At 42.6% G+C, this 21610-nt stretch overlaps 2 protein-coding genes across 4 annotated transcripts in view; one reads left to right on the top strand and one right to left on the bottom strand.

Annotated features, from left to right (window-relative positions):
* Positions 1–269: 269 nt before the first annotated feature.
* Positions 270–10779, bottom strand: ntmt2 (N-terminal Xaa-Pro-Lys N-methyltransferase). The gene is made up of 4 exons (XM_064935994.1): positions 10296–10779; positions 6764–6936; positions 2206–2458; positions 270–1058 (listed from the first exon to the last, which is right to left on the bottom strand). Exons 1-4 carry the CDS (start codon positions 10534–10536, stop codon positions 802–804), a joined length of 924 nt encoding a protein of 307 aa, XP_064792066.1. The 5' UTR covers positions 10537–10779; the 3' UTR covers positions 270–801.
* Positions 10780–18741: 7962 nt separating this feature from the next.
* Positions 18742–21610, top strand: part of kifap3a (kinesin-associated protein 3a) — a 40831-nt gene continuing 37962 nt past the window's right edge. For 2 of the 3 annotated variants that reach the window (XM_064935996.1, XM_064935997.1), the window contains exons 1-5: positions 18742–18923; positions 19502–19633; positions 20538–20680; positions 20807–20859; positions 21000–21141. In XM_064935996.1, coding sequence (XP_064792068.1) covers positions 18883–18923; positions 19502–19633; positions 20538–20680; positions 20807–20859; positions 21000–21141 — 511 coding nt within the window. In that variant the 5' untranslated portion in view covers positions 18742–18882. The remainder of the gene's footprint in view (positions 18924–19501; positions 19634–20537; positions 20681–20806; positions 20860–20999; positions 21142–21610) is intronic. The other variant, XM_064935998.1, reaches the window with a different exon arrangement.

The following is a 21610-nucleotide window of genomic DNA, read 5'->3' on the forward strand; positions in this document are numbered from 1 at the left end:
GTTGGCTTGGCTGGGAGAATGTAGTGTAACTGTGGTACTTTAAGAGGTAAATGGTTCAATGTTTACATCCCAGACTTGATTATAATAACCAACTATGATTACACATCTCTAATCCAATTATCTTTTGTTTCAGGAATATAATGAGAAACATACTCTGACAGAAAGCATTTACAAAATCTAAATTCATGCAACTATTTCCGTATGGTATGCAATTATAGTAAAACTTATAGTAAAGCTCTAAGGTACTTCTCAGAGTCCAAACTATGCAATTATTCTGTATTGTTCTGTGTGATCTCAAAGTAATACAGCAAGTCTAGACGTTACATTGTACAGTTTAATGAGCATGAATACATTTTGCTACATACATCAGCGTACCATATGAAAATACTTTTTTGTTTGTTGCTGAGGCATTTTGTTTGTTGCTAAGGCAGTTTGTTGCTAGGCAAATTAGTTTTTTTTGCCAAGGCATTAGTTTAGGCTACAGTCAGCACAACATACTGCATTTCAACTTAACTATACAATGACAAACCAGAAAACATGTACTGTCGTGTAAAAAAGTAATCTTCATTTAAAATCTGCAATATTACAGGCAGAGGTATATAAAAACAATACACTGGCACAAAAACAAAGCAACGTAAAATCTATACATACACCATTCTGTCTTCATTGGAGTAGTAGTGTGCGCTTGTCAGTGGTTGTGAGACATTACAATCTTGTAATAGTGTGTCAGAATGTCTCATAACGACGGTACTGTGTACTGTCTATCAGCCAGTCAGTCCGTCCATCCGCTCTTCTGTCTGTCTACTGCATAGCGATCATCCACACAGGGACGATGGCGTCGGGGAATCCTTCCTGTTTCTCCACAGCCAGGACCTTCAGGCCGGCCTTAAAGATGATGTCCTTCATAATGTCCAGGTGACGGATGATGCTGCTGTCGATGGGATCCAGCTTGCAGCCCTTCCGGGCCATGTTGTCCTTAATGATGATAACCCCGTTGGGCCGCAGACTCTTCTTACAGCGCATCAGGAACTGCATCAGGTCCCTGTCCGTCAGGTGACCTGGAGATGGGACAGCGCAACACAAGACCCAATCAGAGTAAGGGAGAGTCTGTCTGTCTGCCTGCGTCTGTCTGTCTGTCAAACTTATTTTAACTATATAGATTTTATCCACCCATACTTTTTCTCTGAGATCTAGAACCTAGATTCGTCCTCTACCTCGAGTTGTCTTATATAACCTGCCCTACACAGAACGTGACAGGGCACACCCTAAGCATGACAGGGCTCACCAAATGAGCGTGACATGAGGAGGTCCCCTAACATGGCAATATAAACACAACCTGAAATATCCCTTCACTGAAAAATCAATGCTGGTCCCTCCTAAAATAAGACTGGAATTGGGCAGAGTTCTTCATACAGACTCTTTTAACTGCTGTTGACTGACAAGGAGCTCTGATATCTAATGTCTGTATGTTGCTGTAATGTCAAATCAGCATCAAATCAAATGTTATTGGTCACATACACATGGTTAGCAGATGTTATTAAGAGTATAGCAAAATGCTTGTGCTTCTAGTTCCGACAGTGCAGCAATATCTAACAAGTAATATCTAACCATTCCACAACAAATACATAATACACACAAATCTTGGTAAGGAATGGAATAAGAATATATAAATATAATTATTAACTGGGTGGTTCGAACCCTGAATTCTGATTGGGTGAAAGCCATGGTATATCAGTCCGTATACTACGGGTATGACAAAACATTTATTTTTACTGCTTTAATTACGTTGGTAACCAGTTTATAACAGCAATAAGGCACCTCTGGGGTCTGTGATATATGACCAATATACCACAGCTAAGGGCTGTCCTAGAACTCTGCGTTGTGTCGTGACTAAGAACAGCCCTTAGCTGTGGTATATTGGCCATATACCACACCCCCTCAGGCCTTATTGCTTAAATATATGGATGAGCAATGTCAGAGCGGCGTAGGCTACGATGCAATAGGTAGTATGGAATACAGTATATACACTGCATGTTGCTTTAATATGACGTTCTACATACGGAGGTAATCACACTTACTGAATGTAAACAACCTCATATGGAAAAGACACAGGAGATGAGAGGTCAATACATGAAAACATCACAAACATGACACACACACACTGTCAGACACAAACACACACGTAGATCAGGGAGTGAGTCTTACATGCACACCACTGCATCCAGATGACATCATATTTCCTGGAGGGAGGTGTTAGCTCCTGCAGGTTGTAACAGTAGTATGTTTCTATGCGGTCAGCGTCGTCTCCTAGGTACTCCTCATGGGCATGGAGCAGAAAGGCCTCAATCATGTCGCACATCTCCATGGTCTCAAAGATGGGCAGGAGGACACCTTTAGATACCCGCCCAATCCCACAACCACAGTCCAGGGCACACTTCGTGTCAGCTTTACCAGGACCCTGTTTGAAGAATGGAATGATACATAAGCATGTACACATTGGTAAATAGACACACTACAGTAATGTAACAGACATTTGAAAATCCTTCCGCACAGGAAAAGTATACGCAAACATCAGGCTACCTGGCGTCCTTTGCTATGATCACAGTAATACATATTATTTTTTTCTATACCAGATGTCTGGCCTCTGCAACCCAAAAGCCCAGAGAGCAGAAACAAGCACCATACCTCAGGGTAATGACACTATGAACTTTGACCTTACATAGAGGACAAAAAAATTACTTTGCTTGATTCATGCCCGTTTTAACTTCTTTGCATTTTGTACTCTGACCTCACTCCTCTCCCTCTCTTCCCTGAGGAATGGGGGGGGCCCCAGTCCGTGATTCGGTGAAAGATGGGGCCCGGAGGAACTCTATAGTTGTTGGAGGATGCTTCCTGGTTTGGTGAATTACTGCCATATTGCTCACATAGCTTGTTCTTCAGTTTAACCTGGCTGCATTCTACATCTCCCCACTGTGTTAGGTTTTAATGGAGTTGTCAGGATTAGAATCCAGACTCTGCACAGTAGAGTTTTAGGAGACCATGGAGTATGACTGAAACATAGTGTTCTCTTCCTCTGTCTAAGCTAAGGATGTCCTTATACAAGAGAGCAGTTGAGCAGTACATGGAACGACGTACTATGAAATGTACATGTGTCTAGTACTATGAAATGTAGCCAGCTGTATAACGTTTCGGGTGACCCTAATCTAAGACTGTGTGTGTGTTGCAACTAAATGGAGACTGCTGTGCAACTAAAACTATATCTGTCATACACAGGGCCTTTGCCATTGTCCATGAATTATAATCCACATAATAGTTCACATTTTCTATTGCTTCAGAATTATTTTCCTGTTGTAGCAATCTGTCTCAAATGAAGATCCTATATCTGTATATTATGTCTGCTCTGACGTACAGTGGTGGAAAAATGACCTAATTGTCATACCTGAGTAAAAGTAAAGATGCTGTAGCCCTTTCCTGCAGTCAAATGACCTTGTTGCCTCATAGGAAGAAAGTTTTTAATATGTTTCATGATTTCATAATTAATAAACATGATTTTAAAAAGCTGCAGAAAATCCAGTGTTTCTATGTCAAACGGTTTTATCTTTCAGTTTTCTGGGATTTATATAAAGTGTAATATGGGGATGCAAACTCAAAATGTAATACATTTCATCTCTATATCTGACATGGTACAGGTGTCTTATTGTGTTTAAGCCCATAACAATGTGTGTGAGGTGGATACTTTTGTTTGTTTAAGACTCCCCAGAAACACTCTGTGTGACCCTGGTTTAGCCCACTGCAGTAAAAGGTTTAATAGAAAATCACTCAAGTAAAAGGGAACTTCGCACAGTGAAATACTACTTGGGTAAAAGTCTAAAAGTATTTGGTTTTAAATATACTTAAGTATCAAAAGTAAAAGTATAACTCATTTTAAATTCCTTATATTGATCAAACCAGACGCACAATGTTATTTTTTAATTTACGAATAGCCAGGGGCATACTCCAACACCCAGACATAATTTACAAACAAAACATTTGTTTAGTGAGTCCTCCAGATCAGAGGCAGTAGGGATTTTGCTATGTGTGTGTGTGTCACATCCTGACCTTAGTTCCTTTTGTATGTCTCTATTTTAGGTCGGTCAGGGAGTGAGTTGGGGTGGGCATTCTATGTTTTGTTCTTGTGTTTATATTTCTATGGGTTTGGCCTGGTATGGTTCCCAATCAGAGGCAGCTGTCAATCGTTGTCTCTGATTGAGAACCATACTTAGGCAGCCTGTTTTCTCACTGTTGTTTGTGGGTGGTTATTTTCCGTTTCAGTGTTTTCACCATTCGGGACTGTTTCGGTTTTCCTTTATTCGCTTGTTCGTTTGTTTTCTGTGTTCAGTGAAATAAATATGACGAACACTTACCACGCTGCATATTGTTTCCAATATTTCCTACTCCTCAAAATAGGAAGACGACAACCGTGACAGTGTGAATTGGAACATTTTCCTGTCCTGCAACGCATTCAAAATGTAACGAGTTCTTTTGACTGTCAGGGAAAATGTATGGAGTAAAAAGTACATAATTTTCCTTAAGAATGTAGTGAAGTAAAAGTAAAAGTTGTCAAAAATATAAATAGTAAAGTAAAATACAGATAGATACCCCAAAACAGTGCTTAAGTAGTACTGTAAAGTGTTTCTACTTAAGTACTTTACACCACTGCTAACGTGTATGTTACCTATATGCATCATTGTGAAAGTCCCCTGCTTTACCGCCCGGCGAGGAGTAAAGCTATTCAAGGATATTTTTCTTGTGACTTATTAAATGTAATAAATTAAATGGCAGATTATTATAGTCTGGAATGACTCTACTGGCAATGGGAGGTGCAGTAGACAGGTATAGCCCAGATCAGAACTCTACTGCCAAGGGGAGGTGCAGTAGACAGGTATAGCCCAGATCAGAACTCTACTGCCAAGGGGAGGTGCAGTAGACAGGTATAGCCCAGATCAGAACTCTACTGGCAAGGGGAGGTGCAGTAGACAGGTATAGCCCAGATCAGAACTCTACTGCCAAGGGGAGGTGCAGTAGACAGGTATAGCCCAGATCAGAACTCTACTTCCAAGGGGAGGTGCAGTAGACAGGTATAGCCCAGATCAGAACTCTACTGGCAAGGGGAGGTGCAGTAGACAGGTATAGCCCAGATCAGAACTCTACTGCCAAGGGGAGGTGCAGTAGACAGGTATAGCCCAGATCAGAACTCTACTGCCAAGGGGAGGTGCAGTAGACAGGTATAGCCCAGATCAGAACTCTACTGGCAAGGGAGGTGCAGTAGACAGGTATAGCCCAGATCAGAACTCTACTGCCAAGGGAGGTGCAGTAGACAGGTATAGCCCAGATCAGAACTCTACTGCCAAGGGGAGGTGCAGTAGACAGGTATAGCCCAGATCAGAACTCTACTGGCAAGGGGAGGTGCAGTAGACAGGTATAGCCCAGATCAGAACTCTACTGCCAAGGGGAGGTGCAGTAGACAGGTATAGCCCAGATCAGAACTCTACTGCCAAGGGGAGGTGCAGTAGACAGGTATAGGCCAGATCAGAACTCTACTGGCAAGGGGAGGTGCAGTAGACAGGTATAGCCCAGATCAGAACTCTACTGCCAAGGGGAGGTGCAGTAGACAGGTATAGCCCAGATCAGAACTCTACTGCCAAGGGGAGGTACAGTAGACAGGTATAGCCCAGATCAGAACTCTACTGCCAAGGGGAGGTGCAGTAGACAGGTATAGCCCAGATCAGAACTCTACTGCCAAGGGGAGGTGCAGTAGACAGGTATAGCCCAGATCAGAACTCTACTGCCAAGGGGAGGTGCAGTAGACAGGTATAGCCCAGATCAGAACTCTACTGGCAAGGGGAGGTGCAGTAGACAGGTATAGCCCAGATCAGAACTCTACTGCCAAGGGGAGGTGCAGTAGACAGGTATAGCCCAGATCAGAACTCTACTGCCAAGGGGAGGTGCAGTAGACAGGTGTAGCCCAGATCAGAACTCTACTGCCAAGGGGAGGTGCAGTAGACAGGTATAGCCCAGATCAGAACTCTACTGCCAAGGGGAGGTGCAGTAGACAGGTATAGCCCAGATCAGAACTCTACTGCCAAGGGGAGGTACAGTAGACAGGTGTAGCCCAGATCAGAACTCTACTGCCAAGGCGTCCCTTGCAGTAGACAGGTGTGTGTGTGTTATCAATAATGAGAACCACAACAGATATGACTATCAATAATGAGAACCACACCAGATATGACTATCAATAATGAGAACCACACCAGATATGACTATCAATAATGAGAACCACACCAGATATGACCGTTAATAGCCTAGTTTCCATGTAACACAAATCCCCATTCATGTAAGTACAGCACACACACACAGACACGCACACATGTTGACCCTCTCCAGTCTTGTGGACCAAGTGTAACATTGGGGATTAATGTCTGGGGCTCTGGACATGAGGGTGTTGTTACAGAGCCGGCCTGGCAGAAGGTCAAGATGACCATTAGTGACATGATGTGTTCTGGGCAAAGGTACAGCTCCCTTTGTAGATGAGAAGGGATGGACTCATGGGAGAAGGTATTTTTATAGCAGAAAGATGATGCATTTCATGTCATAAACAGATACTGATACAAATATCAACTTGTGTTCTGTAACACGCTCAGGCTCCAAGGTCACTACCACTCAGTTTTCAACCAAGTCAGAGGTGTCATTTCAGTGACACACGTGTAATGTAGTGTAGACTTACAATAAACCTGCTCAGAAAGTTCCTGGAACCTTCCAGGTCGATGTGGGAGATCTCAACGAAGTCTCCCATCATCCCCTCCTCTGACGGCTCCACGTCCTCGTAGAACTGCTGTGCCTTGTAGTAGAAGTACTTCTCCCCTTTGATTTTCTCGCAGGTCACTGCGAAGAGTTTGACTGTGGGATACACACACACACACACACAACTGATTGACCTTTTCCCATGGCCATAGTCAAGTGCCATTGTCATGTTATGTCCGTGTGAATAACACTCTTCGCCACACTACTGGGGAAGAGGACAAAGTCACGCAGGAGGAACAGGTGTGCTGAAGAACAGGACACTGGATCACTAACTATGGATAAGAGCCGATGATCTGCCCGAGAGACGCATGGCGATAATTTGATTATAAGTCTAAAAATAAGGGTGTTTTCCAACCGCATGATCAGCTGTGGTAAATATATACAATATATACGTTGGGACTGTATGCACCCAATGCTTTGATTATAAACTTTTACTGTTCATTTTGGTATTCAAGCACATGACCTTTGACACTGGGGTTCTACTTTTTTCTCACCAATTAGTAAAATGATTCTATATGTTTCTATTTGTTTTGTAGGTCTTGTTGAGTACAGTATTTCCAGTGAGAGGGACCTTTGGTTAAAACTAGAAGAATCGGCAGACATTTCTCTGGGCTTAGGCGACAGGTGGGGGTCAGGGTGTGGGTCGGGGGAGGTCCGATGCATTTGTCAGTTGGAAACATGTCACGGCAAAATTTATGGCAACATGATGCAACAATCGCACTCTCAGAGTCCCTGATGTCATTATAAAGTAATTTGCTTCCAATTGGACTCACGCCACAATGCTAAAAGGCACCCGACAGGGAAGAGGTCCAGGAGTGGGATTTTCACGGCCACCTCCAGACAATCAGAGGTTAAAACCAAGGAGATGAAGACAATCAGAAGTTAAAACCAAGGAGATGAAGACAATCAGAAGTTAAAACCAAGGGGAAGAAGACAATCAGAAGTTAAAACCAAGGAGATGAAGACAATCAGAGGTTAAAACCAAGGGGAAGAAGACAATCAGAAGTTAAAACCAAGGAGATGAAGACAGAGGTTAAAACCAAGGGGAAGAAGACAATCAGAAGTTAAAACCAAGGAGATGAAGACAGAGGTTAAAACCAAGGGGAAGAAGACAATCAGAAGTTAAAACCAAGGAGATGAAGACAGAGGTTAAAACCAAGGAGATGAAGACAGAGGTTAAAACCAAGGAGATGAAGACAATCAGAAGTTAAAACCAAGGAGATGAAGACAATCAGAAGTTAAAACCAAGGAGATGAAGACAGAGGTTAAAACCAAGGGGAAGAAGACAATCAGAAGTTAAAACCAAGGAGATGAAGACAGAGGTTAAAACCAAGGGGAAGAAGACAATCAGAGTATCGAACCAAACATGTCAAGAACTTCCAAGACATCTCAAGTCAGGTGTTCACTTGGCCGAGTAATGTTTGAAGGTCACAAGGCATCAGATGGTATTCTGATACAGTATTGGTGTGCACACTCAGGACGCCTACAGGAGAGAGGGATAAGTATAGTAACACGGTCAAGATGTCTCAGAGGACGGGAAGACTGAGTGTGAAAGGTGTCATTCTGCCAGTCAAATGCCATTTTACGGCCAACTTCCCCTGTCATCACCCACAATTAGTTCACCCCATTAGTGAAGGTAAAGAGTTTCCAGACTCTGTGTCCTTTCATCTGTTTGGACAAACATCTCCTTCACCAAAGGACTGAATTTCAAAACCAAGAGAATGTCAGAGGTTTACACACCAATTTACATGCAATTAGGGAATTGTTTGACAAGGTAACAATCTGTTTCGTTCTGTCCCTGATCAAGGCAGTTAAACCACTGTTCCCCGGTAGGCCGTCATTGTAAATAAGAATTTGTTCTTAACTGACTTGCCTAGTTAAATAAAGGTTCAATAAATAAACAAATAATGACTATGAAACTCTGACTGTCATGAATCAAACACCTCTTGACATGACACAGTGCTTACACACTTCACATGCCATTGATGGGGCTATTCCTGGACAGGTTAGTTTGACCCACTGAAATCTCCAAGAAAATGAGGAAATCAAGGGTGCAGTCATAAATTCACTCTGGCGATCATCTCCGATTTCAGAGCACTCTCGTCTGATTGTGCCAGAGTGCAGAATAACTGATACATTTACGAGAGCTCAACACCAGTTGAATATGCCCGGTGTTGGTAAACGTTGTTAAAAAAAAGTAATTACATTGTTGCCAGCAACAAAAAACAGCCTAACCAGCTCTACTAGGGCGAGTAAAATGGTCAGAGTGAGGTTGTTCTCTCAGTTGTGTCTGGAAGTAGCTAGCCAGCTAGCCAACGTTAGACAGTTAGCTTGGGTGCTTGACTGCCGTAGTGAGGTCAGAACTCTAGGATCAACCCTACTCCTTGGCCAGAGTATCCAGTGTGTTCTCTGAATGCCCCGAGAGCAAAACGCTCTGAATTTACAGGACAATCTGACAACTCTCTGAATTTACAAATGCCCTGAGCGCACTCTGGTACTCCAAATTTAATTTGCGAACACACCCCAAGGCCACTGGACGTACAGTACGAGTATGCTGCCTACACAGTTAGCGCTTCTCTCTCTTTACTATATCATCATGCATTGAGATGCATAGGTTCCACCTCTTGTTTAATCATGATAAATGGTCATGATGATGGGATGGTCAGTATGGTTAGATGGTGGGAACATTTTCAACTGATTATAGGACCTGAAATCAGGGTACACCGAGGTGTGCGAGCTATTGATCAGATGAGAGCTATTGATTAGATGAGAGCTATTGATTAGATGAGAGCTATTGATCAGATGAGAGCTATTGATTAGATGAGAGCTATTGATTAGATGAGAGCTATTGATCAGATGAGAGCTATGGATTAGATGAGAGCTATTGATCAGATGAGAGCTATGGATTAGATGAGAGCTATTGATTAGATGAGAGCTATTGATCAGATGAGAGCTATGGATTAGATGAGAGCTATTGATCAGATGAGAGCTATGGATTAGATGAGAGCTATTGATCAGATGAGAGCTATTGATCAGATGAGAGCTATTGATTAGATGAGAGCTATTGATTAGATGAGAGCTATTGATTAGATGAGAGCTATTGATCAGATGAGAGCTATTGATCAGATGAGAGCTATGGATTAGAGTAGGTGCTTGATTGCACATTCTCTCTGTTCTAGGAGCTGGCCAGTATGGTGCCATATCAGACAGCCAGAAAGCACATAGTGTAGTTGGATAATTGGTTTTATTGACGCAGGGAAGTCCCATTAACACCAGTGTCTCTCATATAGCATATTCCCACATCGATCATGTACAGCCTACGGTACAGACTGTATCTCTGCATGCACGTTAAGACTGATTTAACCCTCAAAAGTACACACATGCTCAAACACACCCGTTCCCCTTCACTTTGCCCAGAGCCTGATGAAGGCGGTTGGTGGCGCCCCTGTCCTTACCCAGGGGGATCTGCTCCAGCAGGTACAGGAAGCTGGCGAAGAACTCCATCCTCAGGCTGTGGTGCAGATGGAAGGACAGGCTGTGGCGACACATGGACACATCTGTGTTCTTCCAGCGGTCACGATGGGCCTGGTGGAGGGCTTGGAACTCCATGTTAGGTGGAGCGCTTGGAGACACCACTGCCCTTTTTGTATCTTCCAGGCTCATTCTTGCCTTGTCTGTATCCAGCGCAGTGTCCATCGCAGAGATTCAGTGTGCGTGAACCGGATGGTCTGTGTGTGTGTGACCTAGTGTGCCTGTGGCAGTGTCTCTGCTCGGTATCCAGTCCAGTCCAGCGAGCGAGCAGTGTGTTTGAACCACACGGTGTGTGTGACCAAGTGTGCCTGTGGCAGTGTCTCTGCTCGGTATCCAGTCCAGTCCAGCGAGCGAGCAGTGTGTTTGAACCACACGGTGTGTGTGACCAAGTGTGAAGGTGTTGTTGCTTCTGCTGTTGCTTCTGCGGTGCTGCTATATCTGTGGGTCTGGGGTCCCCTGGTACCTTCTCTGGCAGCAAGGGATCGGCTGTGATCCCATCTTGGGGCAGTGCTGAAAGCTGCACCCCGGCTGCAGGCACGCAGAGTGGCATCCGAGCTTTCAACCCACAAATACCAGCAGCACACAAGATACGTTCTCCCTGCCCCTTACAGCCATATAATGTAGCAGTTATTTTTAGCAGTCTTCTCATGTTTGTATCTATGCATAGCCACCGTGTTCTTGTCTTTGGATGCCTAAGTTACAAAGTAATAGGTCTGCAAAACGTATGGTAGACCATACATGCATTCACTCAACAACATGTCTACTTTCTATCTATTTAAAGCGTTGAATGGAGACATTTGGACTTAGCTGTGCCTATGCACATGATAAGGCATGGCCCGTCTGTAAATAGTCAGACGCTGAAGCTTTGCCCTAGCCTCTCAGTTTTAGTAGTCGCTGCACTTCTGGTCCAGATATGTGTCGGGCTTATGGTTCAAGAATCTGCTTTGGTCATATGTCTCCAGGGAGATCCCCAATGCGTACGTGCCACTATGTCACTACGCTCAATCAACATTTCAGATCACAAAAAGAAGCCCTTGTGAGTGTTCACGTACTGTACACATACAAACTGTGTGGTCATCATACACAGCCTTTAACGACCTGGATGTTGATGTACCATGCTCTGTGGAGGAGACCAGAAACACCACAAGTCTCCATGGGGTCGTTACATCTCAAGAAGCACCAGAAAGAGGATTTCAACACCGACCATCTCAGATTGTTCTGCAATTGTTTCTGTAGTTAGTAACAGATATGATTAGCATTCCTGAAACATTATTTTCTTTAAATATAATTAGATCTCTGAGAAATTAAGCTAATTGATTGCACCCAAATCGGCCATTTCAATTAATAGAAGTCAGATAACATTCAATAAATATAATAGACTACCCACCATCCAATTTGGATCAAACTTCTTCCTACCAATGAGTAAGACATGAGGAAAAAAATCAAACCCACTCACGCACCCCCCACACCCTTCCCACCCCAGCAACCAGTATACATGATCAGTTCTCTATGTTTAAGCAACTGTATGAAGCTGGGGCTTGTAACAAAGAGATCTTCTATTGAATCTGGCAATTCATCTTGATGGTTGTACAGTCGTCTCAAATAAAACTGTGAAGGATCTCGGCGTTACTCTGGACCCTGATCTCTCTTTTGAGGAACATATCAAGACTGTTTCAAGGACAACTTTTTTCCATCTATATAACATTGCAAAAATCAGAAACTTTCTGTCCAAAAATTATGCAGAACAATTAATCCATGCTTTTGCCACTTCTAGGTTAGACTACTGAAATCACTACTGTCTACTTTCCAGCTAACCTGATAAAGTTAGAACCAAAAAATGTGATCATATTACTCCAGTGCTAGCCTCTCTACACTGGCTTCCTGTTAGGTCAAGGGCTGATTTCAAGGTATTACTGCTAACCTACAAAGCATTACATGGGCTTGCTTCTACCTATCTCTCCAATGTGGTCCTGCCGTACATACCTACGGGTACGCTACAGTCACAAGATGCAGACTTCCTTATTGTCCCTAGAATTTCTAAGCAATCAGTTGGAGACAGGGCTTTCTCCTATAGAGCTCAATTTTTATGGAATGGTCTGCCTACCCATGTGAGAGATGCAGACTCGGTCTCAACCTTTAAGTCTTTACTGAAGACTCATCTCTTCAGTGGGTCATATGATTGAATGTAGTCTGGCCCAGGAGTGTGAAGGTGAACGGAAGGGCTCTGGAGCAACGAACCACCCTTGCTGTCTCTGCCTGGCCAGTTCCCCTCTCTCCACTGGGATTCTCTGCCTCAAACCCTATTCCAGGGGCTGAGTCACTAACTTACTGGTGCTCTTCCATGCCATCCCTAGGAGGGGTGCGTCACTTGAGTGGGTTGAGTCACTGACATGATCTTCCTGTCTGGGTTGGCGCCCCTCCCCCCGGGTTGTGCCGTGGGGGAGATCTTTGTGGGCTATACTCGGCCTTGTCTCAGGATGGTTGGTTGGAGATATCCCTCTAGTGGTGTGGGGGCTGTGCTTTGGCAAAGTGGGTGGGGTTATATCCTGCCTGTTTGGCCCTGTCCGGGGGTATCGTCGGACGGGGCCACAGTGTCCCCCGACCCCTCCTGTCTCAGCCTCCAGTATTTATGCTGCAATAGTTTGTGTCGGGGGGCTAGGGTCAGTCTGTAATATCTGGAGTATTTCTCCTGTCTTATCCGGTGTCCTGAGTGAATTGAAGTATGCTTTTTCTTTTTCTCTCTTTCTCTCTCTTTTTCTCTTTTTCTTTCCCTCTTTCTTTCTTTCTCTCTTTCTTATGATCTCTCTTTCTTTCGATCTCTCTCTCAGAGGACTTGAGCCCTAGGACCATGCCTCAGGACTACCTGGCCTGATGACTCCTGGCTGTCCCCAGTCCACTTGGTCGTGCTGCTGCTCCAGTTTCAACTATTCTGCCTGCAGCTATGTAACCCTGACCTGTTCACCGGACGTGCAGAAGACAGCAGGAGCGGTAGAGATACTCTGAATGATCGGCTATGAAGAGCCAACTGACATTTACTCCTGATGTGCTGACCTGTTGCACCCTCTACAACCACTGTGATTATTATTATTTGACCATGCTGGTCATCTATGAACATCTTGGCCATGTTCTGTTATAATCTCCACCTGGCACAGCCAGAAGAGGACTGGCCACCCCTCATAGCCTAGTTCCTCTTTAGGTTTCTTCCTAGGTTCTGGCCTTTCTAGGGAGTTTTTCCTTGCCACCATGCTTCTACACCTGCATTGCTTGCTGTTTGGGATTTTAGGCTGGGTTTCTGTACAGCACTTTGTGACATCAGCTGAAGTAAGGAGGGCTTTATAAATACATTTGATTTGATTGATTGTAGTATTGTTTTTCCATACAATGTAATAATGTCTCGAGATGTTTTTTTTCTATTTTTTCTATTCAGAGAAATTAGTAATTCCATTCGCTTGCATTATTTACCTTAAAGTAGTGTGAAAGTACCCTAAGTTTGACCACTAGATGCCGGTGTTTCAACTAAGCCACCACACATCCATTTTGATGGTTTATTAAATAGATCACAACATTTCCTTTGCAACTTTGGGTAGAAAACCAATAGATTTGGCTTATTATGAAAATAAATTGTGTGGTCATCCTCACAATTTAAGCCAGTCCTCCATGAAAGCGATTCAGTTTGATTCAGCGATTCTCTAAGCAACCCAATGTTTCAACCCAACTTTTCTTGAACAACCCAACTCAATCATCAAGTTTTCAGACGACACTACAGTGGTAGGCCTGGAAAATAACCTCTCCCTCAACGTCAACAAAACAAAGGAGGTGATCGTGGACTTCAGGAAACAGCAGAGGGAGCACCCCCCTATCCACATCGATGTGACAGTAGTGGAGGAGGTGGAACGTTTTAAGTTCCTCTGAGTAAACATCACGAACAAACTGAAATGGTCCACCCACACAGACAGCGTGGGGAAGAAGGCGCAACAGCGCCTCTTCAACCTCAGGAGGCTGAAGAAATTTGGCTTGTCACCAAAAGCACTCACAAACTTCTACAGATGCACAATCGAGAGCATCCTGCCGGGCTGTATCACCGGTATGGCAATTGCTCTGCCCTCAACCGCAAGGCTCTCCAGAGGGTAGTGAGGTCTGCACAAAGCATCACCAGGGGCAAACTACCTGCCCTCCAGGACACCTACACCACCCGATGTTACAGGAAGGCCATAAACATCATCAAGGACAACAACCACCCGAGCCACTGCCTGTTCACCCCACTATCATCCGAGGGCGAGGTCAGTACAGGTGCATCAAAGCTGGGACCGAGAGACTGAAAAACAGCTTCTATCTCTAGACCATCAAACTGTTAAACAGCCTTCACTATCACAGACAGGCTTCTGCCAATATACAGACTCAAATCTCTGGCCACTTAAATAAACGGACTTAATAAAGGTATCACGTGTCACTTTAAATGATGCCACTATAATAATGTTTACATATCCTACATTATTCATCTCATGTGTATATATACTGTATTATACACCATCTACTGCATCTTGTCTATGCCGTTTGGCCATCGCTCATCCATATATTTATATGTATATATTATCATTCTTCCCTTTACATTTGTGTATAAGGTAGTTGTTGTGAATTTGTTAGATTACTTGTTAGATTTTACTGCACGGTCGGAACTAGAAACACAAGCATTTCACTACACTCACATTAACATCTGCTAACCATGTGTATGTGACCAATAACATTTGATTTGGTTTGATTTGAATAGTCCAATAAGTGGTAGCTTTCTCACATGAAGACTCAAAACTTTGATGGAGAAATGGGCTAGGGCCTACAGTAGTACCATTACCACTGCAAAACAGTAAATATTTGGGGAGTTTACCATTGAAGAACATAACATTGAAACTGATGTAGCCTAGTTTTATTTTACTAGGCAAGTCAGTTAAGAACAAGTTCTTATTTACAATGGTGGCCTTGTTCAGTGGCAGAAGGACAGATGTTTACGCTGTCAGCTCGGGGATTCGATCCGGCCCAACACTCTGACGACTCGGCTTCCCGCCACTCCAATGGTTTGTTTCTTCAACGGTCTATCAGTAAGTCATCCAGAATGGTCTATCAGTAAGTCATCCAGAATGGTCTATCAGTAAGTCATCCAGAATGGTCTATCAGTAAGTCATCCAGAATGGTCTATCAGTAAGTCATCCAGAATGGTCTATCAGTAAGTCATCCAGAATGGTCTATCAGTAAGTCATCCAGAATGGTCTATCAGTAAGTCATCCAGAATGGTCTATCAGTAAGTCATCCAGAATGGTCTATCAGTAAGTCATCCAGAATGGTCTATCAGTAAGTCATCCAGAATGGTCTATCAGTAAGTAATCCCGAATGGTCTATCAGTAAGTCATCCAGAATGGTCTATCAGTAAGTCATCCAGAATAGTCTATCAGTAAGTCATCCAGAATGGTCTATCAGTAAGTCATCCAGAATGGTCTATCAGTAAGTCATCCAGAATGGTCTATCAGTAAGTCATCCAGAATGGTCTATCAGTAAGTCATCCAGAATGGTCTATCAGTAAGTCATCCAGAATGGTCTATCAGTAAGTCATCCAGAATGGTCTATCAGTAAGTAATCCCGAATGGTCTATCAGTAAGTCATCCAGAATGGTCTATCAGTAAGTCATCCAGAATGGTCTATCAGTAAGTCATCCAGAATGGTCTATCAGTAAGTCATCCAGAATGGTCTATCAGTAAGTCATCCAGAATGGTCTATCAGTAAGTCATCCAGAATGGTCTATCAGTAAGTCATCCAGAATGGTCTATCAGTAAGTCATCCAGAACGGTCTATCAGTAAGTCATCCAGAATGGTCTATCAGTAAGTCATCCAGAATGGTCTATCAGTAAGTAATCCCGAATGGTCTATCAGTAAGTCATCCAGAATGGTCTATCAGTAAGTCATCCAGAATAGTCTATCAGTAAGTCATCCAGAATGGTCTATCAGTAAGTCATCCAGAATGGTCTATCAGTAAGTAATCCCGAATGGTCTATCAGTAAGTCATCCAGAATGGTCTATCAGTAAGTCATCCAGGATGGTCTATCAGTAAGTCATCCAGGATGGTCTATCAGTAAGTCATCCAAACCTTTTTTGAAGGGAATAAACCACACACACAAGGGGGCTGTTTCATGCACACAGATTAAGAGTAAAGGAATGACAAACTTGCTTTCATGGAGGACTGGCTTGAATTGTGAGGATGATCATGAGCTAAATCTATTGGGTTCCTACCCAAAGTTGCAAAGGAAATGTTGTGATCTATTTAATAAAACACAAGATATCAGCTAAATGGATTTTAAAAAAGTGTGATGGTATAGCAGGAACAGCGGCATCTAGTAGTCAAAACCTGATACTTCCACAATACTTTATGGTAGATAATGCAGGTGACTTCAATTACTAATTTCTCTGGACACGGGAGAAAAAACCCATCACCAGATTCACAGGGAATACATTACTTAGTATGGAGAAGCAATACTCCAAGCCACAGCTTCATATTACTTGTCATACATAAAGAACTGATACTGTATATTGGTTGTTGGGGTATAATGTGGAACTAAATTTATTGAATATTATCTGAATTCTATAATAAATCCTATGAATTTATAGTTTCGTCCAAATTGGATGTTGGGTAGTCTACTATATTTATTGAATATTATTTGAATCCGATGAATTAAAATGGCAAATTTGGGTGCAATCAATTAGCTTAATATCTCTGAGATCAAATTCAATTTAAACAAAATAATGCCAATCTTTCTTGTTTCTAACTACAGAAACGATTTCAGAACACTGAAATGGTGGCCCAAATAACATGGAATGACTCCATGGCCAATCCTATGAGAATGCCTGCATGATCAGCAGTATCAAAGACTCCTCCTTAAATACTCTACTACATAGATTTTACAGTAAGCTCGTGTTGCCCAGCACATAACCTTATTACAGCACAGAAACTATAGCCCCTCCTTTCACTCAAACACTTCAAAACATGGATTACTTCACAGTAAAATATCTAGTGTAAGCGCAATGACCAGTACATTCTATTACAGACAGAAAATAGTTATGTGCCCGCCATGAGACACATTCTAATTTTAGAGTGATGACATCACCCGTCACTTTGGAAGGCTAGTTTAAAATGTTACTCTGACAAGCAAATTCACTTTTGAGTGAAAAGTGTACATTGGGTAATACAACTTTCTGTCCCTTGAAGACATGTGCTGTCAATATTAATGGCCTGTTGACTACAGACTGTATGCCAATTCAGACTGTTGTGGTGATATAGGGCTTGCAGTGTATCTCAACTATATCTCACATATTTTCTGTACCCTTCATACACTATGTGCAATCATTATTGATTATCTGTGGACTACTTTCAGACTGTTGAATTGTTATACAGTGTATCTTAAACAGGGTTGGAGGCATCCATTTCAGTGCAATAGTCACATAAGGAAATACATATAAATAAATTAAGACATTTTAATATATTTTAGTTTACTTTAAATGAATTGTCCCCAGTACTGAGCTGTTAGGCCTAAATAATGTTTAGCCAGTGAACTCAAGGGAAAGTTCACATATTTACACCCTGACCTGTAAGGTCCATAGTCAATGTCACCTGACCCTGTGACCTTAGATACCAGACTCTTCTATTGGGACATCCATCATGTTTGCTTCAGCACTATAAAAAGACAGTCTAAAACAGCCTACCAATCAATCACAACCGTGCTTCTACACTTGCATTGCTTGCTGTTTGGGGTTGTAGGCTGGGTTTCTGTACAGCACTATGAGATATCAGCTGTTATACGAAGGGCTATATAAATACATTTGATTTGAACAGTCTCAAGGCAGAATAGAATAGGTTTGAAAATGGATCACTTGCTGGTTCCAAGAAAGAGGGTCTCCGATTGGAAGGGTGGCAGGTAGCCTAGTGGTTAAGAGTGTTGGGCCAGTAACCGAACCGACTAGGTGAAAAATCTGTGCCCTTGAGCAAAGCACTTAAACATAATAGCTTATGTAAGTCGCTCTAGATAAGAGCATCTGCTAAATTACTCAAAACTATAATTTCAACAATTAAAATGGTTCCTGATATGAAAGCACTAAACCAAGTCCAACAAAAGAGTGAAATTGAAGAATCTGACTATGTCATAACAGAGACCGCATGATTGATGTCATGTTGTTCCTGCATTAGGTCCCTGGGACAACACTTCTGAACACTGGACAACAGATCTGCTCAACCCATTATACACAGTTCTCCTCCAGACCTACAGATGGCGATAGGGTGCTCTCTGGCCGGCATTTCAACATTCTATGCATTTGCCGCTTTGCATGCTGGGAAGGGAGTCTCACCCTAGCAACAGCAAGATTATAAACGATGAGAGCTCTCAATTGTAGCTAGGTAACCGTTTGACAATTCAGACGTTTTGTTTACATTTACAGTGAAAGAAAATTAAATGTGAGTTTCCCATAATTTCCGAAATGGACAAACTGCAGGCAGAAGATGCACGGTACTTGAAAAGGTAACGTCAGCTAGCCAGCTGTGGCTAGAAAACAGATGCTGATGTTTTGACAATCAGCTGTGACTGAAATGTGACGTCGTGGCTCATAATGCATTTTTAAATTATTATTATTATTTTTTAAATACATACTTGGTGTATTTTAAGTGCAATCTTTACAGGGACAGTTCACATTAATCAACGTTTAAGTAAAAGTGCCGGTTTTAGCCAGCCGGCTAATTTTCAACCACAGTCCATGAGCAGGTTATTAAAATAATTACAATAACAATACATACAAACAATGAGCACCAACAGAGCAACACAGGACAAGCTACAGACACGGAAAGCGGCAATAAACAGCTAGGGATTATGTTCACAAGTCTGATTGGTCTTTAGCCATGTCTTAATGTTTGTTGTGTAAAGGCTCGATAGATGTTGCACTTGTGTGTGTCTGATGGCAGTGTTTTGAGGTATTCAAGCTTACTATCTAGTAGTGTCTAACGATTTGGTGGTTGGAATTGAATGTTGTAAATCAAAACAGGTTTATCATCCAGATCTTCATCATCATTATCAATTGCCGGGCCATTTCTCTCCATCCATAGGAAAGTAAAACGGGGGAGTTTGGATGTCCACCCGACAGAGAAAGCCCTCGTTGTTCAGTATGAGGTGGAGGCGACTATCCTCGGCGAAATGGGGGACCCGATGGTTGGAGAACGCAAGGAGTGTCAGAAAATGTAGCTAAGCATGGGTCTAATGTAACGTTAGCGAATTACCTACGAAAATTAGATTAGCGTTGAAGTTGTTGTTTTTCCAGTCACTCTCACCTGAACAGTAAGTAGTAATGGGTCGTTCGCAAACGAACGGATCTTTTTGGTGAACGTCGGGAACCGAATTACATCGACGAAAGAGCCGTTTATTTGGCTCCCTGATTTGCATACTGCTACTACTCCTTTTTTAGTTTTTCTGTAGATAAATTACAAATTAATTAAATCCTCATTGCATAAACAATAAATAGTGGCTAGAGCGGGTCAAATCTTGTCCACGTTAAAAAAAAAATCAGTGCGGAACAATAAAACGTACTTTTTTTGGCAGATGATCTAATAAATTGGCCAGGTGAAAATGTATATGAAATCGCATTTCACCTTCAGGCATAATGGTAGCCTACATTTTGGTCTTTACATTGAAGATTAGAAATTGTTTCATGGTTCTAGATTTTTAAGCATTTTGAACGAAGAACCGTTTGGGAGCCTGCTCTTTTACAAAATAGAGCTAAATGAGCCGGTTCACAGAAAATACTCGAATGCCCATCACTACTGAACAGGTCCAATGGGTTCTTTTATACATACCTTGTTCACCACGAAGTAGAGTCCCAGGGGAAACACTGACCAAAATAGTGGTCATTTCCTACCCTGTTACATGATGCATTAGCTTGATTTTTTTGGGCTTGATCTGTATTTTTTTTAACTTTAGTTTATTTGGTAAATGCTTTCTCAACTCTGTCTTGAACTGCACTGTGGTTAAGGGCTTGTAAACATTTGATTTTGCCTTAACAAAAGATGAAGTAATTGAAAAGTTATTGGAAATAGCTTTTTTTTGTTTCTAAGAAAATTGCTCAAAATATGTATTTTCTATTCACAGCATCCGCCTTAAAAGCTTAAACGCCAACACAGACATCACCACCCTGGCTCGCAGGGTGGTGGAGGAATGCAGGCTCATTCATCCATCTAAACTTCCAGAGGTGGAACAACTGCTGTTCTACCTGCAGAACCGCAAGAAGCCAGGTAATATTTACATCATGGTAACGCCTGGTCCTGACAGGCTGCAGTTGCAGGCTGAATGACTCATTATGTAAATACACGTTCATCATGCTGACTAGTGTCTTTGCTGTGCTGTCCTGCACCTCACAGACAAACAAGAGAAACATTCGCCCAGAGACCTCACACCATTTGAGGGGATGGAGGTAAGGAGAGCGTCAAATATCTGTGTGTGTGTGACAGTGTGTGTCCATTTCTGTGTATTTGATACCATGATTCATTGCATTATTTCTGTGTTATTAATCCTCCTCATTCCTCACCCATACTGTATCTGGGTCGTTGTCAGCTGGATGAGGAGGCCAACATCAACTGCATAGATGAATATGTGGAGCTGCTGTATGAAGACATCCCAGAGAAGGTCAGGGGAGCCACCCTCATTCTCCACCTCGCCCGCAACCCTGACAACCTGGAAGAGCTACTGCAGAATGGTACGCTCCTTCCTTGAGTTCCTTCCTCATCTGTCACAATGGTATGCCCCAGAGTAATCATATGCTCTATGGACTGGGCATTTTAGAGAATGTCTGTGTTCGAGTATTTTCATGAAAGTCATTTTGAGTACTCAAATACTCGCATATAAATGTGAAACCAGGCTGAAGGCAAAACGTTTGCGGTATGCTATTTGTTGTTCCAATTACTGGTTATACTCGAGTACTTGCACCCATCCCTACTCTGCTCTGCTGGGTGTATGAAAGCTATACAGGCCAGATGCTAGCCAAACTCTAGTGTTATTGGTTGATATAATCCATTCTCTCAGCCAGCAGCCCATCCCATTCATAAGAAAAACACAGCCAAGCCCTTCCTATTCCCTTCCCTGATGACAGAGCTGTTTTCTCTCACAACAGCACAAGGCCATCATCCATTACAACTGTCAGATGATGGCATGGCTTCATTTGTAAC

This window comes from Oncorhynchus masou, chromosome 24 (genome assembly GCF_036934945.1).
Source record: "Oncorhynchus masou masou isolate Uvic2021 chromosome 24, UVic_Omas_1.1, whole genome shotgun sequence".
NCBI classification, from domain to species: Eukaryota; Metazoa; Chordata; class Actinopteri; order Salmoniformes; family Salmonidae; genus Oncorhynchus; species Oncorhynchus masou.

Bases quoted from the DNA above. Each gene is read 5' to 3' on its own strand.
- ntmt2 (XM_064935994.1), bottom strand. From the start codon at position 10,536: ATGGACACTGCGCTGGATACAGACAAGGCAAGAATGAGCCTGGAAGAT. The intron at 6,937-10,295 runs GTAAGGACAGGG...TGTATCCCACAG, and splicing joins GCTGGAGCAGATCCCCCTGG to TCAAACTCTTCGCAGTGACC. The intron at 1,059-2,205 runs GTAAGACTCACT...TCCCATCTCCAG, and splicing joins CTGGATGCAGTGGTGTGCAT to GTCACCTGACGGACAGGGAC.